We start from the raw sequence: 17,291 nt of genomic DNA, 5'->3' as shown, positions 1-17,291 counted from the left end.
GCTATTTTGGAGAAGATCACTAGTAATTAATTTAAATCATAGCAAAATATTTAGGATGCACATGAAGCTTTCTCACAATAGTTAAACGCTGGAATGGACAGTCTAAAAACGATGCTCCATTATCAGTGTCTTTATCCAACCTGCTAGCAACACCTCTGAGAAAGATACAGGTAAACCTGAGTCTGCCTTCACTTTGAGGGGTGTGCTAAACATTTTCATGAAATCTTTCTTGGTCCTAATTTCAATTATTCACTTTTTCCTCAACTACTTTGCATACTGAACAAGAACAAGACAACCAGGTACAATTTGACTGCCTGCCTGGACAAATTCAATATTTCCTCCAAATGCTGAGCTTTGCCTCCTGTGTCAGCTTCCAAATGTTCTCAAAAATACAGTTTGCTGGTACATGACTTCTCCTCTCTCCTAGGTAGCTGGAAATCAGATATGCTCACACCTCCTGCATAGGGACAGACTTGATTATTAGCTACTATTATTATTATTTATTATTATTCTATTCTTTCCACATTTGACTTCTCTCCTGTCAGAATTAGGTGTCTCCCCATCTCATAACTCTTATCTTGCAATAAGAAAACATTTCATTTTCTCAAAAGGTGGAATCTTCAGTCCTCTAAAGGGACTCCAGTTAACTTTATTTCTGGAGTCACTAGGCATGTTCTTAGGCCCTCCTGACTTCAAGAAGCACTGTTTGCTGCATCAACAGAATTTACCTTTTGTGTCCTGCATCACAATCGAGCTGTACTTCAGGAAGGTTATCAGCAGGTTGCTAGTTTGCACATCAGCATCCAAAGGCAGCTCTGCAGAGCTTATAACTAGAACAAAGCAGATAAGACACATTTAACCTCCTCAAATACAAGAGATAACTATACAGAGAACTAAGCCACAGATTCACAAATCTGTGATAGGATCAGCTCACTTGCAGGGTTACCTGACCTCCTCCTCCTTCATGACCACCCAGCAAAGATTTTGTTTCAAAGACTTAAACAGTACCACTCCCCCAGAGGCCATTTTTCTGCTCTACTTATATGTTGTGGTACTCAGCAAAGTGACACCCCTCTCTGTCCTGCCCCCCACTGCCACCCCGAAGAAGATCAGCCTGCTGTTTTAGCACTCATCAACATTCCCAACCTAGGGAGCTCAAGATACTCTATTAACCCGATATCCTTTTAGTTTTTACAACCAACACAGCTAACATTCACACCATTCGTAGTCTGGAAAAAAAACATGCCCAGCAAAGATCCTTCTCTGTTTCAGCAATTTTGGAATTTCAGTTCCAAAAGGTCCACATCAATGCCTTTCTTCCCTCCAAACAGTAGCCTCTCTTGCAGAAGCAACACGAGACAATAATGTAACAATTATTGCATGACAAAAATGGTAGAAAAGAGAGATAGAAAGAGCAGTTTTATAAAAATCAAGAAGGAGAAGTAATCATCTCTTGTGCTAAAGAAATCACAATACAGCAGGGAGCAGAAATGTACCTTCCATACCTGCAAGCAGAACAGCAGTTCATTGGCATTTCTCTAGGATACGCTCCTTGTTACCACCAGCTGCACTTTTGACATCTTAACACTGGACATCATCTGCCTTAGACTTTACAAGAAGGCATCTCAATTACTCAGCTAATTGCACAGTGTGCCTCCTGCTCACTCCCCATGTACCACCTGAAGCACCGAGTTGATGAGCTGTCAAACATCTATCATGCGACTGAGCCACATTTTTACTGATGACTGAGCCTGCGCTGTCCGTAAGGGCCATTCTCAGCCTCCTCGCTCAGAAACGCTTTACGAGAAATATTGCAGCGGGGGAAATAAAAGCGGAAAGATGCAGCACACATTCACCTGCAGATCCTGCCAGATAAGTCTGATATCTTTTAAGATAAATTATCTCAGACAAAAAAAAATAAACATATCACACCACATGGATGGAGCTAGTCTAGGAGGACTTCAATAAAGCCTTTAATGCAGTTCTGTATGAAAAATCAAGAGTGAAGCAGATAGGTGTGAACCAATACAGAAATGTAAAGTATAGTGAAGATCTGTCAAAGGAGAAACAACTGGAGAAATTAATACTCTGGGAAAAAGTTACTACTTGTATTCCTTAAGTGTCAGTTTAGGGAACAGTTTTCTTTTTTGTGAGTGACCTGGGCACAAGAAACAGCTGTTTGTTAATGAATTTGCTAATTGCAGAAAGTTAGGATGTGTAAACACAGAGGAATATCAGACTGCACACAAAGAACGGGACAAAAACAAGGACCAGATAATAAATACAAGACGAAATTCAACAGCACAAGGCGTAAGGTCAAGAATTCAGGGATTTATTTCCATGGCAAGCTGAGAGCTCATGAGCTGCAAACGAAACCCTGTGATACTACAGTACACTGTCAGATCATGAGGTGATGAGCTACCAGCACAAAGCACTGAAGAGTAAGCGCAGTCCTACAACATAGCCAGCAGAGACAGGAACACATTAATGTCCTGCACAAGATGCTGGTGAGGCCTCGTCCCAAACACTGTGTGTAATTATGCTGAATCCATGTTAAAAGGGGATGAAATCACACTTGAACAAGTTTAGAGAAAGACTAGTAGGTTGACCAGAGGAACAGAGTACCCTTCTTATGAGACAGAAAAACACATAGGTGAGCAGCCCAACGTATGAAAAAGAGCTACTCGCGTTTCAAAGTAAGGTTAACATCACGATAAATGGGTATAAACTGACAAGAAATGCAGGTTGGAAAGCTGAAGATTTCCAACCAAGAAACAAGATGCTGAAAATGCCTCCCAACAGGAGTTATTGGGAAACAAATTTAACAAACTGAGACAGAACTTGACAAATTTAAGGGATTCCATGATGATGTGCCTGCAAGCGTGAGGCACTAGATTCAAGGAGTCAAGGGGAGCTTTTCCAGCTCTGAGTCTGTCCTGACACAGCAATAACTACTGTTCTGGCTGCCTAGGAGCTCAAACTCACAGGTTTTCACATGCAGGAGGTCATCGGTGGCTTCAATTACCATTGCCAGAAGGCCCTCTCTCTTTTCAAGCTATAAAGACAGTCTAAGATAAGGCTCCCTTTGCACTAGAAACAGACCTGCAGACCACTAGGACATGCATCTATAGAGACTATATTGTCTCTTTTCCATATCTCCTCAGGAATGCTCAAGATTTTTCTCACTCTTGACCAAAGAAATGGGTATTTATGATGAGATTTGACCTTGCAAGAAGGAAGGAATTACTCAGATCTGAATTTTGGATGGCTAGGTTTGGTGCTCTGAAAGGAAGTGATTTGATCCTGTATGCAACTGTATTTTGGCTCAGGGAAAAGTCTGTTTTAACAAACTGCCTTTCACAATTCAAGCCTTGTAATCCGTAACCCTGTAAATGAGGCAGGTAAGGTTTATCTATCCCGGAACTGGGGCAAGCACTGGCACAGAAGGATGAAGGAGATGAACCAATAGTAAAATGCAGGATTCTTTAAACTGAGCACTGAGAGGCCCAGAGCAGAGCCGAGCTTCTCATGCAGCTCAGGATTATACAATCACCTTGAATACAAAATTGTAGCCCTTGGAAACAACAGGCCAAATAGATCAATGTAACCTCACTGTTCGAATTGCATCAAAGAAATGATAATGGGGCTTTTAGCTTCCAAAGGCGGCACATCCCCAAGTGTGAGCTGCTTTAGTCCATTCAGTCTTGAAGCTCTGGGGCTCCTGACACATTGCTAATGTGCCCAGTCTGATGGCAAAGTCTGTGCAACGAGACTGGAAGCTTTTTCACCCCCAATATTTTGAATAGCTCAAAGATTTCGCTAAAAGTCTGAAGAAGGTATTTATATCCCCAGTGGGTCCTCCTGGAGCTGTTACAATGAACGCAGTGAATGAATATTTAACAACAGTAAGTAAACTGACATTTAGATAACTATGGTGACAGGCACACTTGATTTACATATTATGGATCAACAGTTTCTAGCAAAAGTCTCATTAAAAAAAAAAAAAAAGAAATCACTCTGAAGAACACACCAGTGCTTATGCTGGTTCATGCTACAGACCTTGATTTTTTTAATAGACGTTTTTAAACTTTAAAAGGCCTTAATTCACACTATAGGCTTACAGAGAAATTTCAAACCAGAATTTTAACCCATTTTTAATCCCAGTCAGCATAAAAACGTGCCTGAAACCCACAGATGGATTTCTACATATTGATGTAACTTGAAAATAGCTCAACTACACTTTTTTTTTTTTTAAAGCAGGAAAAAGAAGAAAGCAATCTTTTAATTCCAAAGCCAAAAAGCCTCTTGCTAACTCTCAGCCATAGGCAAATTTTCCAGCCGAGTTGCAAGACCTTAGAAAATGTGGAAATTTTTGACATACCTTTAAAATACTAAAGTGCCACCACTCAAACTGAGCTGAGGTCCTCAAAAAAAAAAAGTCACTGGGAATAGGGATCAGCACGGTGACAGCAAATAGAAATAATGAATATTTCCCGACGTAATTGCTGCACATTAAGATCAGCTCCTCTCCTTAAACTTAGTCACCTTACACGCAGCAAGAAGCCTCAAGCTTCACAAGATCACTGCCTCTGCTGAAAGCAGGATGGAGTTTTTGTTTTCCTTTTGGGTTTTTGGTTTGGTTTGGGTTTTTTTTTGTAAATTAAAAAGAGAGAGTGCCAGCAAGCTGTGGATGTAGGTAAGCATAAATTCTGTCAGTTGTATAATACAGTGTGTGGGAGGATACATTTGCAATGAACACGTTGAACAGACGCCCACAAAACGCCCGTCCCTCTACATTTGATGTTATATGCACATGGAGACTTGAGACATAGGGGGCTTTTTAACTGAAGCTTTTGATATCCATGGTAACCAGACAGAATTCATCCACAAGGAGGATCATCCTTAACTAGGATATCAAATGACCTGAATAGCTGATATAACTGAGTAGCCTAGGCTGCTTTTCCCCAGAAATATTTCCAAACTGTGCTCTATTCAAACTGAACCTGTTCCTTCACTAAACACTTTCTTCAGATCTAGAGGATGTCAGTAAAGCCATTTGATTTATTCTCTTAAACTAGGCTATACCTATCCATACATTAAATGAAAAGGGTTTTATTTTAGATTATTTCAAAATGTAGTTATGTGGACATGTAACATCTCATTTAGAAGAAAGACCTCAGGGCAAGCAGTCACTTACGAAGCCTATCAGAGAAAAGGCAGTAAGAGGGAGGAATACCTCCACGTCCAGCTTGGATTCAAATCCCAATTAATTCAAAGCTTGGGACAAATGTATTAAGGACAAGCAGGAATCCACTGTGATTCTCTGTAAATCTGTTTCAATGACAAATAATCCCAGGCAAAGAATCTGACACTAGAAATATTAAAAAATAAAAGCCTACAAAGAATAACTAACGGGCTGGGCGTATCTTCATGCAGATACTGGGACAGTACTGTTTTCAGAAGGAATATCAGCATAATTCCACTTATTCCATATACAAGTAAAAAAATAATCCAATTCAAAGAATCTTGCTCATGTTTAGTAAGGCAAGTCACTCCAGGAGGAGACTACCAGGTTACATCTGCTCCAGACCTCATTAGTTGCCATCTTGAGAAAATGCTTTGCTAGTTATTCTACAGTTTTTAATTGTTTTTCCCCAGGAGATCATTATATTTCTTACCATCTGAAGAAGGCGGGGTGGTTCCAAGTGGAGTGACAGGTGTCATTGGAATCGGGCTTGTTGGTGTTGTCATGAGGCCCATTTCAGGATGGCTCTAGCAGAAAACACAAATGCCCAGACATACACAGGTCAACAGCTTCCTGAAACACTAGTCATACAGATCGCTGCTTGTCCTGTTTCATACTCTCACACAATAGACACAACTAAGGAAGTCTCAAGAAACTTCAGCTTCTCCTTCTAAAAGCAAAGCTATGCCTCCTGACCGTGGACATCTACAATTAAACTGTACATCCGTTTCTTTACTCCACAAAACATACAAATACATCAGAAAGTGGTGGCTGTCCCCAGAGAGGTTAAATGGTCTTCCCCAGTGTAAATGGGAAAAGGCATGCAGAAGCCTACACCATTTACAGCTTCCGAGGCTCCCCAAAACAACCCAAGGGTGTGCATTTGAAGTCTTCCTCCAATATCCTTTTATTTCTCTTTCTAAAAGCAAATGCTCTTCACTTCTGCCCTCCACCTGTTCATATGCAAAGATCATGTCAATTTATTACTTCCCTGTCTCACTATAAAGCCCAGGCACTGCAGGAAAAGAGTGCATAACATAAATAACACTATCATTATCGATCCTCTCAGCTTTCATCAGTCAGTTACTCTCCCCATTTCATCTTTGTTAATAGTTTCCTGCCTAATTACTGCTTTGACTTTACTCTTTGCAAGCTTCTGGATCTATACACGCTGGCAACAGTGTAGACAATCTGCCATGCTATTTTAAGTCTGGCTGCCAAACAAAGTGTCCATTTCACAGGACAAGTTTTACATAAATGTATCTTTCGTCTTAATACATAGTCACAATTTAAAAATAAAATAAAGGGACACAGAACTGCTGACTTGACGTTAGTTCTGTAGGATTTTTCACAAGCAGGTATCTTCCACATTGTCTTTGAATATCTCATTTTATGACTAATTCCAAATTTTCTGGGATGTACAGACACACCTACCACAATTCAAAGACAATTTTAAATAATTACAGTTACTGATTTAAGCTTCAAAAACAATTTTCTATTTAAAATCTTACATAAAACAGATTTGCTTCCATAGATTTTGCTATGGTGTTTACCTTTCTTTTCTCCAAACACTAACCATCAGTTGAGAGATAATAGTGCCACCTAGCAGCAAAAACTGGGGACTAACAAGCCACTATTACAAAAACCTTAACGCTTCAAGACATTACCACAGCTCTTCCTACATGCCCACACAGCAGCAGGTAGTCAGTCATTCCTGTGGGCCCTGGCAATGGGCACCAATTCAGACAAGAGCATTCACCAGCTTTTAAGAGTATTTTTTCCAAAGGACAGCATGACCTACCTTGCCCTCTCTTAAATGAAGGATTACAGACCATCCACTCAAGAACATCAGACCTCCACTTTAATTAAACCCGCTAACCAGTGGCCTCCTCAGCGATCACTTTGACAAATAACTAGTTCGTCCTTTTATTTTTGAGACTTTACTCCAGCTGCTCTTTTCCTGCCAAAGGCCTCTCTTCCCTCAGGGATATCTTGACCACAGAAAGGCCTAAGTTGGTATTACCCAGAACTGAAAGAGCAGAAATCTCTCACAAGCAGCAGAAATTAATAACTTGGGAAAAGAGAGACAGGGGACTTCAGCAAATTAACAACCCATGGAAAAGAAGCTTTCTTCAGAGGCAGTAGATTCACCTATCAGACCTCTTCTATCACTTCTACTGTCAGGAGCCACCACAGGTCTCCTTTGTCATGCCAAGTGTCTAGCCTGTGATGGATGGCTGCACTCTAAGGACTTGAAATAACTGGGGAAAGGTGTTAACTATTTTGTCATTTTTCTCACAGATTACCAGTGGTACGTACAAGCCAAAATTAAAAGCCTAAACCTGAAGTTTTCCTCAACCCATCAGGCTATCCTTCCAGCTAGCTGCAGCACAATCAGCAAATCAGACTAATTACCTGTCTCCCCAGCCACAACTGCCTTTGCCAACTCACACTGTGTGCAGAAAAGCATCCAGATGCTTGTGGTCAGAGGTATGGAGCAGAAGGCAGCCATAGCTCTGGTTGTTCGCCATAAACAGCACAAAGAGGAGTGCCATGTTCTGGCAACAGTGTTCCAAGCAAATGGGATTGGGCTCTCCAAGGAAATTTGAACACAAACCAGTATTTGAAAAAAACAGCTCTCACAGGTCAATTAGTCCCTGAGCGGGGGATACTTAGACAAACAACACCACGCAGTCCATGCACACTCAGACCATCTTCTTTCCCTCAACCCTAACTTACCAAGGGCATGAATTGCTTTCTTAGCTGCAGCAATCTTACCCCCACCACTCCACCCACTGCACACTCACTAAAGGCAGTACCATAGGCCATTCCACACAGCCCTTCCCATTCAGTGGGAAAAACAGCTCATTCTAACATGAGCTGTGTCCTCAAAACTTCACTCATTTTCTAGCAAGGCTGGAAGCATTTCCTAAAAGAATAATAAACCCAGGCCCTGGCCTGCTTCTGATCTTTCATGCCCATCTACACCTATGACAAGTGCATAAGAAAAAAGAAAACTTGTCTTCTTACCAGTTCCATTTTTGACTTTCTAATCTGAAAGACATCCACTACAAAGAAATGGGCAAACACTGCACTGAAACTCACTTGTGCCAGAACTGTGATGAAATTCCGGTTTAAGTGAACAGCTTCATAGAGGGCCAGAAGGATTGCTTCATTTGTTCTGTGGACAGAGACAAAAGCACAGCTAGTTAAGGGCTAACACCAGATGAGAATCCCAAGAGCAAACTTTTTCAGAAGCATGGCCCATCTGAAAGAATACATTTTCAATTATATGAAACTCTGCCTCTGCAATCCAGTTTTTTTCTGATTATTAGTAGTACTTAACAATCCATAAAAATAGCTATTTTTAGAGCGCAACTACAGTCTTTGTTCCCTTCTTGCTGAAGTTCTCCCTTGTTGCTCAGTCTCAAACAGTGTTTTCCCTTTAAAGCCCTTTCTATTAAGGGAAGGCATTCCTACAGACACCATAAACCCTCATATCTATCACTTCTCCCCTTTCATTTAGGAAACACATTATGGGGGACAAGAATGCACAAACCATCACTTCCCATCTGCCACCTCCAGTATGTCTATTATATGCTAAAAATGCCTCAAAAAACCACAGATTTGGGCTGGCTTTTTTTATATACACTTCATTACAAGCAATTCAGCTGTGGCTCCTCCCGTTGCACCCTTCTCACTTAAGTGAGAATCCATTGTTTTCAGAGGTGCAGTACCATTTCAGTTACAAGGGAACTGATATTTCTTTAGCTTGCTTTGCTACATTAAAACAGCTCCATGATGGAGCAGATCATGTTGATCATCATGGTGAGCTGCCAACTGTTGTGTAACTAACATCTGTGCACTTACTGGACTGAGATCTTCTCATCAGCATCTGCTATGAACATGCTGCCCACCTATGGAAAGAAAGAGCATTGCACAGGAGGAATTACGAAAGCCATTCACAAGAGAGAAGACATGGATTTAACCAAATCAAAGTGCCCTGGGAGAGGTGTTCTCATCCAAAACACAGACACAACTTTCGTTCTAATACTAGCAAAATACAAATGAGAAACAGGATGCCCATCTAGAAACACATTTCGTTTAGCACTACTGTCATTGACCAATGCTTCACCTGTCATATCACAAAAGAAAAAAAAAAAAAAGACTGTATCTTGAATCCCAACCTGGATTAATCTGCAATTCTATAAAGGGACAAAAGAAATCATTTCCCCTCTGCTTGGCCCAGAGCAGTAGCAGTTTCACCCATCCCACTCCTGACTTGCAGCTGCCAACACTGAACTCTTACACTACAGTTAAATCTCAGATTAAAGCAAAGCCAAAATGAACAAGGGGAACAGTGGTCACCCTTTATAAGGAAGAAATTCACAAGTGCCTTTGGAGGGTAGCCCTCCAAAAATGCAGGCACCGCCCACTGCAGAATCCAAGTTTAATTCATGGCTACAGTGCACCCAAAGAAACAGATCTCTAAAGCTCATGACAGACTACACTTTGTCACAAAAATATTCAGCTTCTTTATTTTAGGCTACATCAGCAGAGCAGCAACTTGTTTTTAAAAATAAGTGGCTATTTAGAAGTGTCCAAAAAGTAACTGTGATGTTTAAAATAAGGTCAACTAGAATGAAAACAATAAAGGAAAACAAATTCAGTTATCAACACCAGAAGAGAGATCCCATCCTTTTAAAGAGCTTTCCCAGCCATGTCAGTTGTATTTGGTTTGGATTGGATCAGTGCATCTCCTCCAGAACCCATATTCCAAACTCAATTTTTGGAAATACCCTCCTGCTAAACTTCCATGAAGTCTCCTCTTTTAAGAACAGAAAAAGGCTGCTTACCATATTAGTTAGGGCTGAGAAGAAACCACTCTGGTGCTCCTCTTCTTTATCTTTATATTGCCTGAACAAAAAGGAGTAAGGATCAAGCTTCAGGGTTAGAAATGGAAGTAGGGTTGTTTTATATAAATCCCTATGAGACAGTCTTCTCTGATAAGGATATAGGATGGAGAAATCTTCAGCATCCACAATCCCTTTTCAAGAACAGACAAGAAGAGAAGATGCAAAGGCATGTGAACTGTGTAGAGTTGAAGTGGGGTTTCTGAAACATGTGAGGCTGAGCAATGTCTATGCTGTTCTAGAGGACACACCCCAGTCTGGGCTAACACTGAAGGACAGGGACCAAGTGACTTATGAAATTTTGTCCTGCACTGGCAAAACAGTAACGAACCACACAACACGCAGTCAATAACCACAGAACACTTTGATTTCAATCATCACCTGCTACAGACTAAAGCAGAGCTGATCACCCTGTGGCCAGCAGAAACCAAGAGAACCACTATGGTTCATGGCCTGATCGGGCCTGGTCCCTCATACCTGGAGTAAGCGAAGCCAACAAACAGGTTGGGTACCCCACATTTAAGCTAAGTTGCTTCACTTGACATTCAAATGGACTAGCAAAGCTCACATGGCCATTTTTTGTGTCTTGAATCTGATCACACACCATGCAACATGCAAAAAAAAATAACTATTATTTTTTTTTGAAAGGGGGAAAGAAAGAGCTAAGCAAGAGAGGCCATAGTCTGAGACAGCTTTTGTCAGAATGAAGGAAGTTGGGTAGGTGAGGTTTTTTCTGCTTTACTATAATAATTCACTCTGTTAAATTGTGATTTGGTAACTTGCATCGTCTTGCAAGTCATCTGCATATCTATAATAGCAGACCTTCAAAGGAATTCAAACATTTTTCTGGACACCTGGAGAATCCTACTGCACAAAAAAAAGCTTTGGGTTGCTCAGGTGAAATTGCTACAGGTTTCCAAATTTTCCTGAAGGACTTTCTTCTTAGGAAAACTTATACATTTTTTGCTGTTGCTTACAAAGCAGAGGCTGGGAACACCCTACCCCTACTGCTGCCTTTCTGTCTCTTTCTTCAGAAGCAGTTAATGCTATCCACCATTTTCAAGGCCACACACTCCCTAATCATCTCTGGTCTGGTATGTGGATAGGCCTGGATACATTTGTTTTAGATCATATTTCAGTTACAATAATTTTCTAATAGGGAAATACTCAGCAAATCATTTACTCTTACACTTGGGACTAAGATTTTACAAAGGTTCATACAAAGGTAAAATCTGTGATAGTAAAAACATATATTAAATATCTTCCCCTACAGCAAGATCTCTACTGAAGCACATCAGCAGAACTGGTACAGATGCATTTACACTTGCAATGACAGCAGCAACTGAGCCAAAGTACCTCAAAGCATAAGACTATTTCCTGCCTCTCTGGGTGCATCAAGGCTGTTAGATGATAAATACGTGCTTTAACAGGAAAAAAAAATGGAAATGTACAGAAGCTATCATGCATTGAAAAACAAGAGACAAATTTGATTTTACCTGTTATATTCCGATAAAGCCTGGGTAATTACAAGTCCCATACCCTGAAAAAAAAAAAAAAGTGTTAAAAAATCTTTACAAATCTCACTGCAGGAAATCACACACTAACATACAGCAGAGCTGCACCCCCCAAGATAACCCAGCATGCTATGAAGAATTTCCCCTGAAGCTGTTTGAACTATTAAGACATGTTATGATACGACAAAAATATCATCCAAAAACCAAATCAAGACACCAAAATTTAAAGTTGAATACCTAATTACTAAGTTCAGAGAAGATTTACTCACTCAAGAAGCCTCAATAAAGCAGCAAGAACTTCAGAAGGAAGCTGGTGTCAGAGGAAAGGCATCCAAAAGCTCAAGACAAAGGCCATAAACACCAGCAACCTTTTCAGTTCTTACAAACAGGTTCCACCATTTCAGACCTACCGATCATCCTTTCTGTCAAGCTAATTAAATTAACTCAGAACAATCATTCTTGCCCTTTAGTTAGCATGGAGCTTGCTTTTTACTTCACACCTGAAGAACAGCTTCTGAGTCCAGACCTCGTGAAGTTCATAGTGCGCTGCCACTTTCTATCCAGACCTGAAGAAAAAACTTAGGCAGTGGCTACAACCCAAAGTGTGTTGCAGGACTCTTGACTCAGGTACAAGCTTGCACTGAGCTACAAGAATTGACTTGTGGAGTTGTAAAATCAGATGATGCAGCACTGGAAATTAGATATTCTTTGGCATAAGCTATCTTGCGCCTCTCTGGCACGTGACAGCAAATAATGTATAGATAGTTCATAAATATACAATAGATCAACTTTAGCATGTTCCTTGCTACCTACCTTTTTAATCACCGCTGTCATTTAACTGATGATCAAACTGTCCAAATCATGAGCTGCCTGAGCTGTTGCAACAGTGCAGTTAGGGCAGAAACCCACTATTCTGGTGCTCTTTACAGTAGCACTGTTCCTATACCTTCTTTCCACTATACACCATGATTGCACTCATTACACGCACATGAAAGAACAACCCCAGCAGCACAGAGGTATCAAGTCAAATACTCACATTGAGTGTGGCCTCATCATCTACGATGGAGAGCTTCACAATGTAGGGATTCACTGACTGCTCAGGGTAGCAGGAGAAGGAAGAAAGAAAATTGGTTTTAAGTTCAGCCTTCATGAAAAAAACCCACACTATTACCTTTGCAAGTTCACCCAACCACCTGGGAAGAATCTCTCTCCTGTACCACAAAGCAGAATATACACAAAGAAACAAGTCACAGCATATGCTAAGGCCGCTATGCCTGGGACACCTTCTCTTTACTGGCTCAGCCAGGCAGTCTCCTGATTTTATTGAGAGGGAATTTCTGCTCCTCTGCTAGCTCATCTGTCAGTCTTGAAAGCGGAGCAGCTGTCCTGCAATGCTGTTATCTGTGACACGCACGCTGTCACACAGCAGGAACAAGCAGCGAGGCTGAGACTGAACATTAGTGTTCAGATATCTCCTTTCTGCAACACCTTGCAAAGATTGCTTAAAGGAAGGAGGACCCAGGAAGGCATGACAACGTTATAGACTCATCTGCTGCGGGGTTAGAGCTCAACACTTGAACAGTTTATACCACTGAGAGCCAGAAACCTCTGGAGAATACAAACTCCTTCAACTTAGCTGAACAAAGCACACAGGCTCCATCTATAAAAATAAGTACCAATAATTTGGGAAGCATTTTAGATTAGCAATGTATATTTTTTTTCCTGGTTTATATGCATCAGTGCAAAACTAACGAAGTTGATTTGGAACTAGGACTGAGAAGAAAAGACTCAATCTGTCTAGTAAGTCCAAAGTGGATGGGAAGAATAAAACACAAAGCAGGCATCAGATGTAGCCCTACAACTAACACAGTTATCTAACTGATTTGCCCATGGCTTTACAGCAAGATTAAAAAAGACTGATTAGAAAACACCACTCTCACAATTATTTGGTGCTTTGGGAGGATCAGGCTTTCTTTTTGGTTCAGAAAAGAAGCTGATGGGAACAGACCAAAGCTCAGGCAGTCTCAGCCTGCCTCCAACAGCATGCATCCCTGTCTGCTGTCTTAGAAAAAGACAGAAAACTCAGACCCATTTGTGCACACAGCATGCAAAGACGTTTCCTTGAAGCTGGAGTAGAGGCTCCCATTGAATAACAATATATGGTCCTGTCTGTACAACCATGCTCCATTCAGAAATTTAGTCAGTGTCAGTAAAGCAGAAGCAAGCTTCAAGAAGTCATAATTAAACATAGATTAAAATCCATCCCTATAAATATATCTCAGTTTTGCCAATTTCAGTCATTCTCTTGTTCTCCTTATATAACAAAGAGAAACTCTTCACACCACAGCTCGCTTACAGAGGCAAGGCCAGCCTGCGATTCGTGACCAATAAAAGCAATGGGGCTTTTCCAGGCAATGGGCAGCAGGGCTATGCTGGATCAGAGGCTGCAGAATCCCCAGATGTGGGGAATCAGCAAACTGGGAGACACTGCACTGACCAATGCCACCAGGCTGCCTTGAGATGTACTCATACATGCCATCCCATCACAGAAATGGAGGAGACTGGGTTCCTTGTCATCTCTAGCCTATCAACTACTCTCCATGCTCCCATTGTCCTTGACTTTCCAAGATGCATGTTCCATGTCTCCTGCCACTCGGCAGCAAGATGACATCAGTGCAGGGCTGACAGGGTCATGAAGCTGGCCAAGCTTGCGACAGATCTCTGCCCTCCATCTTTTCAACTGTCATTTTCGTATCTGCAAAAGTCTGTTTAATAATTCCTGTCCGAAGTATTCCATTCCCCTGACACATGCCATGCCTCCTCTTGGCTTCCCTAACTCCTTAAGCAGCAGATGACTAATCAGCACAATCCACACACTGCATTACTCTGTGTGAGACAAGGCAGTTTCTAGAGCCTTTCAGTGTGCAAGTCTGTACCAGTGTGATGAGAACATTTTGTGTGCTGCCCACAGGGAGCACAGTTTACTCCTGCTACTCCTCGAGAGCCAGTGGTTCAAACAGTTATTGCCTGTGAGCATTAGTATGCACATCTACCACAAAAACCAGCAACCTGCAAGTTGTACAAGTGGCCCTAAGCCCAATCCATGCTCTCTACCTGTTTCCCTGTTCTAATCCTGCTCTTTATTTCAGAGTTTCCTACATTTTCCTCTTACTGGGAATCACAGCATAAGTTTTAAAAGCCTAAACTGTGCCTGCCACTCCACAACTTGCAGAAACATGCAATAGACTTGAGAAATGGTTGACAAGCATTTTGAAAACTTAGAAGTGTGTCAGTGAAGCGGTGACACAAACTTAGAAATAGCTTCTGCTTCCACCTAGCCCCAGAAGAACACAATAATACACTTCTCAGCTCTTCAGAGAACACAGGTCTGTGCCTATCACTGTCATCAGATAAAAAACATCATAGCATTAAGTTCTTCTTGACAGTGACGAGGTACAGACACAAACTCCTGGAAACTGGGACTATTCAAGGTGTCCTTCGCAAACTACCCACCATTAGATACCAAAGATCTCATAGAAATGAAGGTGGAAGCTGCGGGGAGATCATTATCAGGTAATTTTTAAAAGACAAGCCAATTAAAAGCAGATCAGAAATGCAGTCTCCAAATGAGACGTGCCATATGAAGTGAATGTTAAATGACGACGCATACAGATATGGTAGAGAGAGATCTCCATGCCCCAAAATGTAACTCAGCCTCCAGGACAAACCTACGAGAAATAAACTTTTGGTAGGAAAAGAAAGCAGAGAAAAAACAAGCTAACCATGTATAACCCCTAGTTAGGTGCTTAACTTAGCATCTGTAACACAAACAAAAGCCAGAGTCCACTCGATTATCCCTTGCAAGACTTTTCCCTGAACACTCTTCAGGGATGATTCAGGAGCTTTGTTGCCGACTGTATCAAGGAGAGGCAAGTGCACGTAATCGGACTTGAAGGGCTGTCAGATACACCACATGCTACCAGACAAGCACATAAAGCAAAAAAACACGTTTTGACTAATTTCTTTCGGCTCTGCCTAGCAAAAAACACCATACGTGATTCTAGCAGGTTGAACATCGGGCAAAGAAATTTCCACCTAGATGTTATCAAAGGATCTAACTATTGAAAAGTCACTACCTGGTTTTAAGTTTTAACTTGCTATTCTAGCAGGCATCCCCTAAAACATGGAGAAAGTGATCAAATAAATACCATTCCTCACAGCATTTTCTCTGCTTGGCAGCCTTTTGTGTACACTCAGCTTCACCATCCTCCTGATACAGTCAATTGTTTAGTTGTTCTTTTATGTTTTTCTCACATAGCATCAAGGTAAAAATATTTGCCCTGAAATCAGGACTGGTATTAAAAAAGAAAACCAACAAAACCATAAAATAGATCTGAAAACCTGAATAAGTATATATTTGGAATAACTTTTGAAAATTATTAAGTTTCAGATCAAGGACATCCCTTTAAAGGTTCCATGTAAAGACATGTAAATAATTTTCAGTCCTCAAACAGAAATTAACGAGCAAGCCAAATTCTCAGTTACACTGGTAAGGAAAACATGGACAGATATTCCACAGGGAATTTGAGAGGAGACTACAAAATTAACATCCCAAAAAGGTGAAAGAACATCCTGATGCAAAGCACACTGGTATTCACATTAAAGACAGACACAAAATCATAGTCAACTAATGAATTTTCAGCCTAATTAGATTTTCTTAAGCAGCTGGAAACAAAATTTAGCAACCAATGAAGTTCAGAACAAAGGAAAACCTATCAACTGCATCACAGCTAACTAAAAACTGAACTCCAAAGGATTTGAGGCATGAAAATACACTACAACACACTGACAACCAGGCAACCACCAAATTGATTCTAAGGGCCAAAGAATAGCAAATTAAAGCCGTTATGCTATTTAAGGATAAAGACTACAACTGCATCACTGCAGGCTTTGCTTTTAGCATCGCTTACAAAGGGCAGCGTCAGGCAGCCAACACAAAAAACCTTCCTTCACGTTGCTTTCAGCCTTGCCAGATGAACTCCTCAAGCTGAAATTCCCCTTGCTACATGTCTGCTTCAGGTTGGATTGTACTTTTTAAACATCAGCACGATTTCTTTTGGGTACCCAGTTTGAAGACAACTAGGACAATGTTTCCCAAAGCACTCAACTCCAACTCAATACTCTACACAAAGCTACTCCAAAAAGCAGAAGACAAGTCTTGCGTACTCACAGCACTCTACTTAAGGACAGGAACTTTGGTACACAGGCGTCCGTAGCTCACGGATGGGACTACGCAGCTCTCCATCCTTTTGCCTGAACGTTGCAATGAGACCTCTGGTCTTGTAGTCTGCCCTCATCAGTAACACAACCCAGATCATGCAAAGACTTTTCCCTCATGGCCATATACTGAAACCAAACTCCAGGTTCTCGTTCCATGCTACCACAGCACAGGTAATTCATGATTCTGACAACATTCACAGGAATGAGAAATTAACAGGGACTACTCTGACACTAAGTGTAGCTCTGTCTTTGCCTATTCTCTAGATATATTCAAAATTCAAAACAAGATCTATAACAAAACCAGGTAGGTTTTGGAGCCTGCCCCTTCCAAGTAATTCT

The 17,291-nt window shown here is 41.1% G+C and overlaps 1 protein-coding gene across 4 annotated transcripts in view; it reads right to left on the bottom strand.

Annotated features, from left to right (window-relative positions):
* The window catches only part of ARMH3 (armadillo like helical domain containing 3), a 128,818-nt gene that overhangs the window by 97,707 nt on the left and 13,820 nt on the right, over positions 1-17,291 (bottom strand). For 3 of the 4 annotated variants that reach the window (XM_080347392.1, XM_080347394.1, XM_080347393.1), the window contains exons 9-15: positions 12,709-12,765; positions 11,655-11,698; positions 10,102-10,162; positions 9,116-9,162; positions 8,351-8,426; positions 5,679-5,772; positions 729-830 (exon numbers count right to left, since the gene is read on the bottom strand). In XM_080347392.1, coding sequence (XP_080203518.1) covers positions 729-830; positions 5,679-5,772; positions 8,351-8,426; positions 9,116-9,162; positions 10,102-10,162; positions 11,655-11,698; positions 12,709-12,765 — 481 coding nt within the window. The remainder of the gene's footprint in view (positions 1-728; positions 831-5,678; positions 5,773-8,350; positions 8,427-9,115; positions 9,163-10,101; positions 10,163-11,654; positions 11,699-12,708; positions 12,766-17,291) is intronic. The other variant, XM_080347395.1, reaches the window with a different exon arrangement.

Source organism: Nesoenas mayeri (genome assembly GCF_963082525.1).
Source record: "Nesoenas mayeri genome assembly, chromosome: 7".
Classification (NCBI taxonomy): domain Eukaryota; kingdom Metazoa; phylum Chordata; class Aves; order Columbiformes; family Columbidae; genus Nesoenas; species Nesoenas mayeri.
This window is presented reverse-complemented; position numbering and strand designations above follow the sequence as displayed.